Source organism: Athene cunicularia (assembly GCF_003259725.1).
Source record: "Athene cunicularia isolate RWA chromosome 26 unlocalized genomic scaffold, athCun1 chr26_part2, whole genome shotgun sequence".
NCBI lineage: Eukaryota > Metazoa > Chordata > Aves > Strigiformes > Strigidae > Athene > Athene cunicularia.
Genome location: NW_020799137.1, coordinates 1,184,560 through 1,199,327, shown reverse-complemented (window position 1 = coordinate 1,199,327; position 14,768 = coordinate 1,184,560). Strand labels below are relative to the sequence as shown.

The following is a 14,768-nucleotide window of genomic DNA, read 5'->3' as shown; positions in this document are numbered from 1 at the left end:
CCCCAGCCTGCACGCCGGCCGCCTCTGCCAGACTCCACTGGGGCCCACGAAGCCCCGTCCCCATGCCAGGACAACCCTGGGGTGGCTTTGGCGAGGGACAGTGGCATGGCCAGAGCCTGCTCACGGTGCAGGGCCAGGCTCGTGCTGGCTCTTTCCAAGCAGCTTGGGAATAAATATTTTGGTGTTCCTCCACCCAAGGAAGCCTGCTTGGCCTTCCCTGGACCTCAGAGCTTCGTTTGGCGAGACACCCCCTGCCTGTGAGTGGGGAGTCTTAGCTGGGGGCGTGCAGATGAAGCCGGATCCAAACCCTGCACAGACAGAGCTCTGCACCGTCCCCGTGCCGTGGCAGGGACAGAGGGACCCAAACACGGTGGCTTCCAGGGATGGCTCAGCCTGGTCCCCTGCCCGCGGGGAGATGCTCCAAGCACAGACCCCTGTGTGGACCAGTCCCCCAAATCAGGTCCACACACACATTTTGGGAGGGAATGGGGTTGTCAGTGGGTGGAGGAAGGTGCTGGCAGTCACACAGCATTTCTGTGGTAGTTTCTTGTAAATCCCCAGCTCCTGGACTCAGGGGATTCAGTGAGGCTCATTCAAAGCGCTGCAAGCATCCTGAGCCTGTGCCGTGGCTGCAGCACCCAGGGGTGGGGAGCAGCCAGTGGGAGGGATTTTCCAATTTCTTCTGAATTTTGAGCCAGTTTTAGGCAGTCTGACTCCTCATTTTCAGCTCTTCTGCTCTCAGTCACTATAAATGGATGTTTTCTGTTTTCCAAGTGCCAAAGAACTGGGGAAGAAAATGGTCAAGATGGGTGTGTGTAAGCGCCAGCCCTGGCTGCGGACATGTCCACCGTGCATTGAGCGACAAAGCGGCAGACAGGCTGCAGTACCCACGAACTGGGGAGAAATGTAGGTGGTTAATAGAGGGGGAGGGACAGAAAGAGTGAGGCAGATCACTGTGTTGGTGTTTCAGGTCCAGGCATGGGGAAAGCCAAGGTTTTCCATCCCCATCCTGAGCTGCAGACCAACCCTCAGCCAGAGCCCCTGCCTGTACCACATATCCTCTCAGCTTTGGGAGTTTCTTCTGTGTAACACCCAAATCTGCCAGATCCACCCGATTCACAGCCTGACCCTGGGAGCAGGGGCTGGGGGGGGTAAGTGCTGAGCCAGCGGCGGGCGGGTGGGAGGCAGGATGGCTTCACTCGCTGCCTGTGAGGGCTGAATTTTTCATGCAGAGGAAAAGGTCATCCAGAGACTGAAAAGCAAATAAACAGCCAAGAGACTCGGCCAGACTGCAGAGCAGGGACGGGGCTGGCAGCTGACGCATCCCCCATCACCAGTAATGTGGTGCCAGCACGTTGTTGACCTGGATGGGGCTCAGCATTGGTGGGTGAGGTTGGGTAAATGGGGTGATTTTACTTGAGGGAAAATCTTCTGAAGGCATGGACTCAGAAAGCAATTGGGTTTGCGGGGGAAAGCAAGGGTGGGGGAGAAGGGCCCTTGGAGCATTGCAGGAGGCCGAGCACCATGGAAGCATTTTTAGTTGACTATTTTCAGAGTTAGGGATGCAAAGGAGCTCACAGGGCATATCCAGCCAGCCCGAAAAGCAGGGAGAGCGCACACAGGAAGCATTTCTAATGTCTCTGGAGGGGAAACTGAGGCACAGCAGGGCATTGGCAGACGTGTGGCCTCACAGTCATCTCCACCCCCAGCACACCAGCTCCTGCTGTGAGAAGGGGATGGATCCTGGGGACCCCTGTGCTGGGGACACCAAGCAGAGCTGGGGCTGAGCACTGAGCCCTCAAAACGGAGCGAGGTGCTCTGGAGCTGCCTGAGTGAAAATGCAGGAGCCTGAAAATCCGGCTCTGCTGCTCCCAGCCCCAAGGTGCCCCTGCTGCATCGACCCTGCCCGCGCTGCTCGGAGGATGCCCCAGTGCTGGGGCTCTTCTGTGCAGGCTGGGAGCTGCCCTGTGCCTCACGCCTGGGCCCAGGGGGGTCTGTCAGCACCCACGGGTGCTGGGGCTGGCACCCTCCGTGTAGCACTGCCAGGGTGAGGTCGGGTGCAGGGGAGATGGCAGAGGACCTTCAGGGAACTTTTTCCCACCTGACAAAATCCTAGTGCCCAGTCCTGGCTTTGGCATCGGTTTGGGGCCAGCTGGACCCCCCCAGCAGCTGGCAAAGGTGGTGGGGGTTGTGCTGCTGAGATGGGGGTTTGCAGCATGATGGTGCCTTTTAGGAGGTGAAACCATGTGTACCTCCTCCACCACTGTGTGCCCTGCAGAGAAGCTGGCGTTGCTTCTCCTGCAAATGTCAGTATAGTTTATAGGTGGTTTCTCCTCAGATAAAAATGAAATAGAAAAAAAAAATCACAGTTGTAGCAAGCAATATTTTTTTTATCTTTGGGTCAAGTGTCTGGCTTCCTTCAGATGTTCCTAAAATGATTTCATTGCTGACCATCCTTAATTATAATTCCTAAATCACTGGATATAATTTTAGAATCCAGAACCTGCCCCAAGCAGTGCCAGGCTGGAGAGCTGCCCTGTGCCCTGCTACGTCTGCATGCCCACTCTCCAGGAGAACAGATGGCCGGGACATCCGCACCACCACTGTGGTGGGTTTGGCCATCTCCAGTAAAGTCATCTTGTGTTTGAGTGTAGGAAAAAATGCTGTCATCCGTAACATAGAGCTTGGGATGCTGAGGGGGGTCCAGGCATGGATTGCAGGGATTACCCGTGTGTTAATTCCCCATCCCTGATGTCCTGATGTTGTGTCTTGGAGAGGGTGTCCCAGGGAGGTGGAGGAGGTAGTGGGTGATGAATGTGGTCGTAAGCATCACCCACCGGTGGAGCTGGGGTTGCAGGAGCCAGTGAGTGGGAAGGGGCTCACCACCCCAGCTGGCACCACATGAAGAAACAAAAATAGAGGCCAGGCATGGCTGGAGCTGCAGAGGGCAGCAACGGAGCTGAATACATGCCAGCGCCCATCCATCACCCACTGTCTATCACCCACTGCGAGTGCTGTCCAGTCCGTCACCTGCTGTCCCCGAGCAGGAGTCACCAGGCTGCCCTGGTGATGGAGGTGGCTCAGCCCAGCCTTGCAGCAAAAGGGGATGCTGAGATACCTCAAGTTTCACAGAGGCAGATGGAGGGGCCTGGAAATACCATGAAAATGTCTAAAAACTGTGTCAGGGTCCCTGCTGGGGCCTAAAATTTGGATTATTAGAAACAGTCTCCCTGTTTTTTTCTCCCTGTGAGATATTTTGCCTTAGGCTGGAAACCAGGCTGGTTTTTAGGATATTTAAACTGACATTGCTGTTGAACTGTGTTAACCCATTAACACAGAGAGAACAGCTAACATCCTCCACTTGTTTGGAAGAGTCGACAAGATCAACATTAGGAAGGTTTCATGTGTCACTTGGCAAAACCATGGAAAGCTTAAAGTCTTCAGTGGGTGGCTCAGATCCATTTTAATAATGTTTTTCCACTATCCCAAAGTAGATAATTCCTCCTTATTTAATAAAGATTTTTCTATGTGCCAATGACAGGAGGCAGGTAGCGTGTACTGTTCATAAAGAACCCATTAGCTTTGAGAGACTCATTCCTCACCTTGGCCATCTTCTGCAAATATTTCAAGTCTCCCCAAAGCATTCAAACTGGGAAAAACAACTTGTCTCACAATATTTCTAGAAGTGGAAGGCATTTCTCCCATTTTGTGAAAATTGTTCTGATTTTGGATCCAGCCCCACAGCTGCTTCCACACAGATTTACTGCCCGCAGTCATGTGCAGTGGGAAGAGCAAGTCTCATGCCCCATGGATGAAGAGGATGAACCGAGGCACCATCCCCAGCTGCACCACATGCAAGATGGTGCCCAGCCAGGATGGGGTTCCCAGAGTAGGAAGCTGTGGTGAGAGACAAAGGTGTCTTGGTGGCGCTGATGCAAGGGGGTCCACAGGGCAAAGTCCTGAGCTGGGAGAGGTCTCTTAGCCCCATGGGGCAGTCTGGGTTCTGTCCTGGGGCCTTGATGGTTCCCAAGTCGGGTTGTGATGATCATCCAAATTCTAGTGCACTTTCCATCTCCACAGCTGTCCACACTGCCACAGGGCACCACCCAAGTTTGATAAGACTCACAGACAAAGCAGGCTGAGGAAATCCTTTGCAGGGCTACAAAACTCGTTGATTGTTGGAGAGCGTCCCCGGGAGGCTGTCACCCTCTGCTGTCGACGGAGCAGTTGGGACCAGCTGGATCCATTCTGGCAGCTCACGAGGGGTGGGAGCTGCCAGATGACCTGCAGGAGGGAAACCCAGGCAGGGAGTGCTTCGTCGGGACAAGTCACATGGACCCTCACCACTCCATTGCAACGTGACACTGCAGTCCTGCAACCTTGCAATTACCTTCCTTGTAGGAGGTGACCTCAGTGGCCCTGTATCTCTGAGCTGTTCCACAGAGAAAAAACCTTCTCCCACCCCGTGGTGAGTCTGTGGGGCATCCTCTGTCCCAGCCTGATGAGAAACCGGAGGCAGCTGGTGGGCTCCTGCCATCCGCCCCAGCATTAGGGGCTGGCTTTGAGCGTGACAGCTAAGGGGTGGGATGGACGTGTTTCTCCCAAAGGACAACAGAGGCTCAGCTGTTGTTTCTAAGTCTGTCCTAGATGCCTCGGGAAGCCCGTTGTCTTTGTAAATGTCAGCGAGGTTGATGGAATGAGGACGGTGCTTGGAAGAGGGCAAAGATAGGATGAGTGGGATGACTCCAGGGCCTTGAGGAGGGAAAGGGATCCCTCCAGCCTGGCTGCAAGTCTGCTTCAAGGAAATAGGCTTTATGTGGGGCAACCAAACTGCTCACAGGGGTCAGATACCTTTGAATTTGGAAGTCCTACATCTTAAGGAGCCAGGGACTATTGTGGGTCCAGTGCAGTTCTCCCAAAAACAGAGGGCAGCTGTGGTAGCCCCTGCTGTGCTTGTGGGGCTGATGCCCAAGGATGAGGAACCCTCCACCAACACCCCCCAGGGACTCAGCATGGCCAGAGGGAGAGAGAAACTGCCCACATCCACCTAAACACATGCAAGGCTGTCCACTCGTAAAAGCCCAAACGCAGGTGACCTGTAGGACAACTGGGACATTTAGGGACCAGCGAGGCACTTGGTCCTGGGTGGGTCTGGCCTCCCCATACAGATCTCTGGGAATTTTCTGTTGGCATCCATCCCCTGGATGACAACCCCTGAGGAACCCATCACTTGAATCAGTGGCTCCCAGGAATGGGAGGGGGATATTATTTTGCTTTGAATTTGGCCTCAGCACTGGTCTCCCTCATAGATTTCCATCCTGTTCCCTTCCTACCTGCCAGCAGCTCAGAAGAGTGCCCACAGCCTCAGCTGGTACCTAATAAAACAACCACTCATCTTGAAGCAGCTCATTGCTGTTTGCAAGCCAGAGACAGAGACCCAAAATGTCCTCATCATGTCACCTGGAGAGGAAGGATGGGGAGATCCTGGGCTCCTGCCAATCCTGCTGCCGGCCCCCCATGGCAGCACCGGGGCTTTGAAATCGATGCTGAAGCCTTTGAATCAAGGGGTCCCACTACCTCATCCCTCGCCTGCTTTTTCTTCCTCCTCACTCCAGGTCCCAGTAGAGGATGGAACCTGAGACTGGAGGAAATGGCATCCAAAGCAGCCCCTGTCCCCTGGACAGCAGGAGCTGGTTGGGCCCCCAGGGCACGGCTGTGGGTAATGCAGAGCCTTTGTCATGGGCTAATTTTGGCTCCTCTGTGCTCTGAAAACAATCCCAAGGCAGGCTGGAGGAAAGATGCTGGAGGCACAGCCCCAAGGGGGCTTTTGCCTTATAAAGGTCTAACGGGGCTGGTATAAATGGTATAAAGCCTCCTCTGCGCCTGGGAGGAGATCCACTGTGCTGGCATTTGGAGCTGGGGAAGGGGAAATGTCCTTGGAGGGGCCCCGAGGAGGGTGGGTGTGGGGACATTTCTCCTGTGCTTGCTGGGACTTGACTAGTGAGGTCAGGTCAGACAAGGATGGGAATGCCACTGCCATCGCCACTGTCATCACCAACCTCACAAGAGCTTGGGGGCTGCTGCATTGCCCCTCCGCAGAGCACAGCTCACCCCTTGGTGTCCCAGCAGCGGGGAAGGAGCTGGGGAAGGTGGCAGCACGTTCCCAGCTCTGCAGAACGTGGGGTCTGTCGTTGCTCCCCACCATGGGAGCTACTCTGTGCATGCGGCTGCGTGTCCCTCCACAACCATAATAGCCCCAGGATTAAAATACCGGGCATTATCCCTGCTGGGCTGCACGCTGGGAATTGTTTGCTCCTAAACTTGCCCCTAAAAATATCCCAGGGAACAGGTGTTGCCTGCCCCTGCAGTCCCCTGCCGTGCAAAGCCTCCATCTGTGGGGATACTGGGCAAGGGGCTTTACAGGGTGTAGGGGTGTGAGACAGCAGCTTTTTTGCTGCTTTTCAGGAATTTCATAGGGAAACCATCAGGACCTGTGAGGGACTGAAACTTGCTTGAGCATCCCCACCTGCTGTGCTGTGCTGGGTGAGTCTGGACAGTCCTGCTCCCTACAGAGGGGACTGCCCCATCCTTGTCCCCAGCTGATCATCTGGCCTGATGCTGTAACCCCACCTTTGCTGTTTTACCCCATCAGTGTGCCCTGCCCTGGCCAGGGGTGTTTCTGCCATCCTGCTCTGGCAGCTCTGGTGGCTCCAGGGAGTCCCCTCGGCCAATGCTCCCCTGGGGACATCGCTCTGTGCTTGCAGCGTTGCAGAGGGTGTGTGTACCACCGCGCACCATATCAGCTCTCCAGGCTGCTCCCCCCCCCCTTCCCCTTCAGAGTCTTGATGAAAGAAAAGAAGAAAAGAAATAAAGGGGGGGGGGGGAAGAAAAATATTCAGGAGATTTTCTCCAAAGAAAAAGCACTACAGTATTTCAGCTCATTGTTTCTGCCTCGTTGCCAACTCAGGGCTCCCTCAGCATCTCTGCTGCTGGTTCACAGCAGAGAGCAGCAAGGCAGCTGTGCCATGAAGAGCAAACACACCCCGTCTGCACCGGCCACCACGGCCAGCCTGACCCGGCACGCCTGCGTGCTCACACACAACACGCTTGTGAGTAAGGCGTCGGACGGCGAGTGCTGGCCAAGCTGGGGTGATTCACACGCCAACACCACAGGAATTCACCAAACCGCATGGGGGTCACGGCTGTAATCACCCACGGGGGCACTGACGGCGGGCGATGTGTGTGTGTCACCCGTGTTGGGGACGGTGCCCCAGGTGTGTGCGGCACGTCGTGGGGCACCGTGGCTCGCGGCAAACGTGCGCACACAGGAGGGGATTTGTGCTATTTTTACTGACCACTTGCAGGCAGGCTGTGATTTAATACTCCCCCCTCTGCTGCCGGCCTCTGGCAGTGTGCGGCTCTCCCGAGGCCAGGCATCACCTCCCTCCTGCGCAGCCCCGAGGTAAGGCGCTGCCCTGGGCGTCCCCCCACCCGTGACCCCCTGGGTGTGCTAGTGGCGACACGGGCGCGAGCGTGAGACCGCCGGTACTTGCACGTGGCGGCGTGGCAGAGAGGAGCCCCCAGCTCAGGAATTTATCTGAATTTCTCCCTCTGTCTGAGGGTGCTCAGACATTTCCTCTGCTCTGGGAGAGAGGATTGATGAGACTGCAATGGGGACAAACACTGCTAAAATACCCAGCTGGGCTTTGGAGCTGAGATTTGCTCCATTTTTCTGAAAGCTGGCGAACAGGATTGTTTTGGGGAGCATTTTCCCCAAAGTGTCCTAGACTGACTGCTCATGGTCACTTGTGTGACCAGGGAGGTGAGGTTCGAGCGTGTGAGCAGTGTGTGTGGCTTTGTGTTAGCTGGGCGTGTGTTCATCCCCCTCGGATGGGGGAGGATGTCAGGATTGATTGTGTTTGGATTTATGGGCTTCTTTCTTTTAAGGATTTCTGTGATCTAATGGTTTAATAAGACTTTTTTTTTTTTTAATCTTTTCATGGCTGGGGGCATGCAAGCAGTACAGACTTAGCTTGTCCAGATCCTCTTGTCCCCATTGGAGAGCAAAGTTTCTTGTGGATGCTCCAGATTTAGCTGGAGCACAAAAGTCCCTGCACAAGATTGCTGGGGATGTCTTACCAGCACAGCTGAGTCCCAGCTGGCCTCTGGGAAGGCAATTTTGAACTATTTGGCCCTAAAAATTGATTGACCTTGGTAGAGGTCGTCAGCCTGAGGTGCAGTGCAGGTCCCACCTTCTAGGGACGCCAGGTTTTGCTCCAACAGGAGACATTGAGAGGCTTTACCCAGCCCTTGCTCACCTCCAGAGAGCCAAAGGCTCCCCAGAAATAAACTGGGAGGGAGAAGCCAGGACCTGACCCACTCAATGCACCAGTGTCGGGCAAGAGGAACCACTTTCCCTGAATGTCCTGAAACCAGCAGCTCTGCCTGCATCTGATTGATGTGGCTTTTGGGAGAAAAAAAAATTCCTGGTTTTAGGGTATTTTCTGGTAAATCCAAGGGTCTGGCAGGCTCTGGGGGAGATGATTTCTGATGGGATTTTATGGCATTTGCCCCAGAAACTTCATTCCTTCAGGCCCCATCTCTGGCCAGGCAGTGGCAGGGATGGGGAGGGGACAGGGACAAGCGGATGGAATGGAGAGGTGCACTGAGATGTGCTTGGCACAGGCTCCACACATGTGTGGGAGAAGCCATTTGAGACCAGAGTTGCTCCCTTTTCTTTCCCCCAGCAGGAATCTTTGGGGTTTTAAAACAGTTTCCAAATTTAGGGGGAGGCAAAGAGATCAAGGCAGAAAATCCTAGCTTTGCCATTTCAGTTCTAAGGGAAAGGACTAAACTCAGTCCTGGAAAATGCTGTTTCTGTCTGAAATACATCATCAGTTTGTCACTCCTTGTTGGAAAGAGAAAAAAAAAATTGATCGGCATTTTCTCACACATTTTTTTATGACTCAGGCTTACACGGTGCCCCAACTTCTTGGCAAGAGAGGAAAGTGTTAGAGGCAGTGCCGGGGAACTAGCGAGGCAGTGCATTTTAAAGCAGCTGCCAGGGCATAGGATTACCAAGCAAATTTAAAATATGAAACTGTGAGTATTTAACCAGGGACGCGGCTGCTAAAGGAATCTGCTCAGCCACTTGGCCACGACTTGTTGCCCCTTTCCCCGTCACTCCTGAGACGGGTTTTGGCTCCATCATCCTTGTGGTTTCCCACGGGAGCTGCGGGATGGGACTCCCCAAGCCGACACAGTGTGGGTGACCCCGAGGTGCCCCATTTCTCCTGATTTTTCCAGCCCTGCTTGTCTCTGTCCCCTCACCCCACGTCAGGGTGGGGGATGCAGCTGGCGGGGGAGCAGCTTGGTGCTTGGGAAAACCCCCAAGGAGTAGGAGACCGAGTCCTGCAGGGCCGTCTGGAGGCAGGTTGGAGCTTGCCTGAAAGACGATTTCCTCGGAGCTAGGCGGCTCGTCTTGGTGTCTCACAGCGGGATGGTGAGGCTGCGGAGTCGCTTCCCTCCACCGACAGCACGGGGCAGCACCGGATCTCAGGAGCATCCCACCGCCGCGCTCTGAGTTTGGGTGGATTTGGGATTTGCTCCTTTGTTTCAGCTTCTTTCCTTTTTTTTTTTTTTTTTTTTTTTTTCCAGGCAAAGAGCACACCGCCGCAATGCCAGAGCCGTAAGTAGCACAAGTTTCCCTTGGATTCCACTAAATCCTTGCCTGGCTGTTGGGCTGCTTGTGCCAGCTGAGCTTGTCTGGTTTTGAAGGGGTTCAGCTGGAAGACCAGCCTGTGCTCAAGACCTCTGTGCCTTGCCACTTGCAAAACCTATTTTTAAATAAAAATTGTTAGTGCTTTCAATGTCCCAATTAAAACTTTGGAGCATTCCTAGATTCTGAAATAGGGATCTGAGGTGGGCAGCACCACTCGTTTTGCCATGAGGCTCTTCATAGCACACTGCACAAACAGAACATATTCCCCGTCGTGAACAGAAGGGAGAAACCTCCCTGCAAGGCTTTCATCAAGCAGTGACACGGAGATGCCCCAGCCCTGCAAACCTGAACAGGATCCAAGCATCCTGCGTGCCAGCCCCCGGCCACGTGGGGAGTGTGTGAATGAGGGTGTTGTGGCCCGAACCACAGGGACTGAGCTGGGGCTGGCACGATGGGCACCGCGACAGCTCTCGTGCTGCGTTTGAGTGGCATTTTGGCTTTCTGAGCAGTGACCCTGAGTGCTCCCTGCATTTCTAGAGAGCACCATCCTCTCAGACCTGGCTCACTTGCAGGTGGCAACTATTAGATACAGAAATAAGGAAACCAACTGCAATCACATGAGATGCTTTTCTGACTGTCACCTCTTTTAAAGTCTTATTCACTGCTGTCCTGTTCTCTTCTCTTGTTCGTTATTGCTCCTTCTTGAACTCACGCCTGCCTGCAGGGAGGTAAGTGCCTTCCCTTTCAGGACCAACTTGATTCTACTCTGCTTTTGCCATGAGTTTGTTTTGAAAGGCTTTTTGTTTGTTTGTTTGTTGTTTTTTTCCCTCCCCTTTCCCCTAGAGAAAATCCAAGATCACAGCCTCACGCAAACTCTTGTTGAAGGTGAGTCCTAAGGGCTGGAAACTCCCTGGGGTTTGTCTTGCTGGGGAAAAGGAGCTGTGGTTGAAGTGCGTGGTTGGGGGACAACGATGAGGAATGGCAGAAGTATGGGCCTTGGGGAGCAGCTCCTGTTCCCACCTCTTGTCTTCTCAGAAATCCTCACTCATGTGGGCTTTGTGGTCCACGCACCAAACAAACCTCCCCTCACCTCCACTTTTCTAAGGTGGGGAGAGTCTCTGACGCCTTCAGCTCTAAAGCCACAGACCTTGTGTTTGTGCATCAGCAGCTCTGCAGCACAAGCTTGGGAGCTCCCCGGGTTGTGGCTTGGGAAAATCATTTACTGCCACAGCAGAGCAAAGCGATGCAAAGAAAGTGCTGACATCAGCATCCATCGGGACCACCGCCGCTGCAGCCCCGCGGTACCTCTGGCCATGCTGTTCCCCTGCCTTCAGGGTCACCACACTAAAGGTGTAGGGGTTTTTTGATGTTTGTTGCAGCAGCACAGTGATTTTGGGAGGACAGCTACAGCAGGGAGGAGGTTTGGGAGGCAGATAGGATTGTCCCATCCTACAGACATTGCGCAAAGAGGCTCAGGGGCAACAGAGGAGCCTGTCTGTTCACATTTCTGCCATTTACTTGTGCTCGTAGAGTTTGATGCTGGCAAAAGCAAAGGAGGAGTGGGATCAGGAGCTTGTGGACAAGCAGTCAGAGAAGGAAAGATACCTGTCTGAGCGTATCACACCACTGCGCACCAGTGGGCTTTCCTTGAGCCAGCTCCAGGTATTTCTCAGGTCTGAGTGTGGAATGACCTCCTTGGGAGCATGGAGGGGCATCGCTCACTGCTCTCCTGTTGTGTTTGGCCCCCAGGACCTGTGCAGGGAGCTGCACGAGAAGGTTGAAATTGTGGATGAAGAGAGATATGACATCGAAGCGAAATGCAACCATAACACTCGGGAGGTAGGAGGCAGGATGGGCTCTTTGCTTCATTGTTAACTCCCTCCCAGATGGTAACTTGGGCCTCAGTGGGGTCTGTCAAGGACTGGGCTGAGCCTGGCTGTGGGACATGCACCAGGGTTATCTAAGGGTTGGCATCACTCAGCACAAGGTTTGTCCTTGCCTCAGCGAACTCAAATTGTCCACTGGGCCCACAGGCAACCTCCTCACTCTCCTGGTCACCCTTGGTGGGTCTGAAAGCTCTTTATTGTGGTGTGGCTGCCCTCTGAGCAGGCTGGGACAAGGCAGTCACAACAGCTCTGTGCTCAGGTGGACAGTCCCTTGGTGAAGGGGGCCCTCATGGCTGCAGGAGAGGCCCAGACCCCTCTGGGGCTCAGTGTCAGCAGAGACTCCTGCTTCACACAGGAGCTTTTTGTGCAAGGCAGCCATGCTGTGACCTCCCACTTCTCCTTCTTTCCTCAACCTGCAGATTAAAGATCTGAAAATCAAAGTGCTTGATCTCCGAGGAAAGTTCAAGCGACCTCCCCTGCGGCGAGTCCGCGTCTCCGCCGATGCCATGCTGAGGGCTCTGCTGGGCTCCAAGCACAAGGTGTCCATGGATCTGAGAGCCAACCTGAAGTCTGTCAAGAAGGAGGACACGGAGAAGGTGGGTGACTCTTCTAGAGGCCAGAGATGGAGACACCTCCTAGGGATGCCCTTGTTCTTCTCCAGGGTCCCCTATGAAGCCTGCGTGGGTTGTGCTCATCCCTTGTAAGCCTCAGAAATAGCACGGGACAGTCCCTGTGAGGCACTGCCCATTGCGGGATGTTGTAGGACCACACAGGAGCAGTTTGACTGGGCCAGGTAACTGGTGGGTGATAACAAGTGAGATTTAGGGCTGCATCCATGATGCTTTTCCCTCTCAGAGCATGTGGGGATATTTCAGCTGGGGTGCCCTTGGCATGTCTGTTGAGCAGCACCTGCGGAGACTTTGGTCCTTGGTCTTCTAGGGAACCAGAAAAGCTCCTATTCAGTGCAGTCACACCCAAAAAACATCCAGAAAACTCCCAGGCCCAGATAATAATACAGAGCAAGCCCAGCAAGCACACTTGGGCTGAGATAAACGGCCCAGTTCACACAGGCTTTGCAGAGATTGAGAGGGGAAAGTCTCAGTACCAGAAACAGAGAGTGATGCCCAAATCTGTCTGGGGTATGCAGGCACCCCAATGGCAAGAGCTGTGCTTCTTTCCTAGGGCTTCTTTCCAAAGGTCCCAACTCAGCAGATTGGATGAAAATCTCAATTTTCAATTATTTTTCCTTTTTTCTCCTAGTTGCTAGTATAGAACATTTTCAGTCCTTTGGATAGAAAACTGTGTTTACAGTTCTCAACACCAGGTGGTGAATAGATCTGAGTTTATTTTAGATGTCGTGAGATGATATTGGGGCATGGCTCGTAATCTATGAATGCTTGTGGGTTGGCAGAGCAGACACCTGGGCACGTTCCCAGAGCTGCCATCATCTCCCCTTTCTGTTCTGGAAGCGACTGCCAGGCTCTCACTGTCACACCAGCAATCCCAGTCCCTTCCAAATGCTCGGAGAAGTTAGAGATGGGTTTTATGTGGGCCGGGAGGTCTAGGCAGAAAGTGGTTTTGCTTGCATCTACCCTGATATAAAGCTGGAGTAACTCCCATGTGAAGGTTTCTTTCTCCTAAAGAAATTTTCTGGGATTTTTGTGCATTAATGTAACTTAGCCAGGCTTTGGGGTGTTATCCACATGAATCCAGAGCTCCCTGCAGAGATCAGACTGCTGTTTGCCATCTTCCCAGTCAGCTCCATGAGGAGGAACACACGGCAGAGCTGGCTCCAATGGAGAGGGCATTCGCAACAGGGCAGCTGCCTTCTCCATGTGTCACTTGTGGGCTGGGGACAAGGGCTTTGTGCAACAGGGTGTGACAGCGTGGGGCTGCTGGCTGCCCCCTCACACAGCCATTGCAACCCCCATCCCCTCCCTCCTGGCAGGAGCGCCCTGTGGAAGTGGGCGACTGGCGCAAGAACGTGGAGGCCATGTCGGGGATGGAGGGGCGAAAGAAGATGTTTGACGCTGCCAAGTCCCCCACAGGCCAGTGAGAGGTAGGGGCCTGGGCCTCCTTCCCCTGTGATGCCCCGCGCTCTCTGCAGCATCCCCGATCTGTGCTTGTGGCTGAGCAAATGCAGAAACCACCTTATTACAGAAAAAGGCATCACATGTCCCATCTCCCACCCCACACTTGGGATGGGTGCCTGTCACGCATGCCCCCACCATGGAGCCCCTGCCAGCAGCTATCCTCCTCTCCCAGCTTGTTCTCCCCGGCTCTCCGGGGTCTGCTGCCCACGCCACAGCATCCTGCACAGCATGGGTGTCACCGGCACCAACTTCAGGCTGCTGAAAGCAGCCTGAAAATTCCTCTTTTGTCCCACTGCTCTGCTCTCTTTCTTTCCCACAGGAGCATCAGGAAGAAGAGCCTCCCCACCCCTGCTGCCTGACTCCTTTTCCCTTGCTGCCCCTCTGCACTCTTTATGCCCTTTACTATGAATTCACCACTGAGCTGATACGTGAGGACAACTGTGTGGGAAGATCTGAGCCTCTTTCATTCAGCACTGCCATCAGCCCTGCTCTCACACGCCCCGGCACAGTGGCTTCCTGGTATCACCTGCATGGGCCATGCTGTCTCCAAGGGGCCACTGGCCACCCCTCTATTTCCAGCACTGCACAGAGGCCCCGGAGATGGCTCCCGGTCCTCCCACTCCCCCATCCTCTGGCAGGTACAGCCTGAGATGTACCCGTGAGGCTGCACGTGTATTAAAGGACGGTCTCCCGGGCACAGCGCCGTGTGGGCTCGTCACTGTGGGACCATTGGCCAGGGTAGCTGCTGGTCCACAGCCTGGTCTGGAAGATACCCTGGCCCTTTCCTGCCACCCTGCAATGTCCCCGTGCCAGTGCTCAGGCCAGCATCACACCCTGGGATCAGACTTGCTTTGGGCTTGTCTCTTCCAGCTCCCCAGGTTGCTCCCTGGGGTCCTCGGTGCCCCACCAGCTCTGCTGAGCCCCCCCACCCGGCCCCATGCATGGGCCACATCTCTCCCCTCCCATTCACCGCAGCCTTTGCTGGGCTCAACAATGCACCAGCCTCCCAAGCAGCAAGGTTCGGGTCTCAGTGCAGAGATGGCTGTCTGCCAGCTCCCCCCCCCCCCC

The 14,768-nt window shown here is 54.5% G+C and overlaps 1 protein-coding gene across 1 annotated transcript; it reads left to right on the top strand.

Annotated features, from left to right (window-relative positions):
• The first annotated feature begins 7,423 nt into the window (after positions 1-7,423).
• On the top strand, positions 7,424-14,388 carry TNNI1 (troponin I1, slow skeletal type). The gene is made up of 8 exons (XM_026864456.1): positions 7,424-7,462; positions 9,658-9,692; positions 10,565-10,606; positions 11,252-11,383; positions 11,471-11,560; positions 12,027-12,203; positions 13,556-13,666; positions 14,020-14,388. The coding sequence occupies exons 4-7, from the start codon at positions 11,258-11,260 to the stop codon at positions 13,661-13,663; spliced, it is 501 nt and encodes a 166-aa protein (XP_026720257.1). The 5' UTR covers positions 7,424-7,462; positions 9,658-9,692; positions 10,565-10,606; positions 11,252-11,257; the 3' UTR covers positions 13,664-13,666; positions 14,020-14,388.
• The last annotated feature ends 380 nt before the right edge of the window (positions 14,389-14,768 follow it).

Excerpts from the sequence above, each read along its gene's own strand:
- TNNI1 (XM_026864456.1), top strand. The coding sequence starts at position 11,258 with ATGCTGGCAAAAGCAAAGGAGGAGTGGGATCAGGAGCTTGTGGACAAG. Across the intron at positions 11,384-11,470 it reads TTTCCTTGAGCCAGCTCCAG|GACCTGTGCAGGGAGCTGCA; the intron begins GTATTTCTCAGG and ends TTTGGCCCCCAG. Across the intron at positions 11,561-12,026 it reads GCAACCATAACACTCGGGAG|ATTAAAGATCTGAAAATCAA; the intron begins GTAGGAGGCAGG and ends CTCAACCTGCAG.